Genomic DNA, 617 nt, shown 5'->3' on the forward strand with positions numbered 1-617 from the left:
ATGGCATCCCTGTCCGACCGCTTCAACATCAATGCCCAGCTAGAGCACCTGCAGGCCAAGTACGTGGGCACGGGGCACCCAGACATCAACCGCTTCGAGTGGAACGTGAACATCAAGCGCGACACCTACGCCTCCCTGGTCGGCCACTACTCGCTCACCGCCTACCACGCCATCGCCGAGAACGAGTCAATCGGGCGCATCAAGTACAACTTCATGCAAAACATGCTGCTGCCCTGCGGCCTGCCGCCGGAGAAGGAGGAGGAGGCGTGAGCTGGGGCCGCGGCCGTGGCGCCCGCCCCGCCCTGCCACCGCCCGCTTGCTTGCTCTCACTTGCCCTCTTGTTCTTGACCCCTCTCCTGTTCTTGAACCTCTCTTGCTTCCCTGTATTCTTCTGCCCTCTCCAGATTCCATTCTCTCCTCGATACACTGACATTCCAACCCTGACTTTGCTGTGTTTCACGACCAGACATGCAAAACGTTCGTCGCACGTGGGCTGAGCGGCAAAGGGCTTCGGCAAAAGCGGAGCCAGCAGGCGGAGGAGGCCAGCGGGTGGGCAAGAAGCGGGTGGCAAAATAGCAAGTGCAAAACAATTACGGACGATAGGCACACACAAAAGC

The 617-nt window shown here is 59.6% G+C and overlaps 1 protein-coding gene across 1 annotated transcript; it reads left to right on the forward strand.

Moving 5' to 3' along the window:
• CHLNCDRAFT_28961 (hypothetical protein) lies at positions 1-270 on the forward strand (the record flags this gene model as incomplete). Its single annotated transcript, XM_005842657.1, has 1 exon — positions 1-270. One exon carries the CDS (start codon positions 1-3, stop codon positions 268-270), a length of 270 nt encoding a protein of 89 aa, XP_005842714.1.
• Positions 271-617: the final 347 nt, after the last annotated feature.

This window comes from Chlorella variabilis, assembly GCF_000147415.1.
Source record: "Chlorella variabilis unplaced genomic scaffold CHLNCscaffold_130, whole genome shotgun sequence".
Lineage (NCBI taxonomy): Eukaryota > Viridiplantae > Chlorophyta > Trebouxiophyceae > Chlorellales > Chlorellaceae > Chlorella > Chlorella variabilis.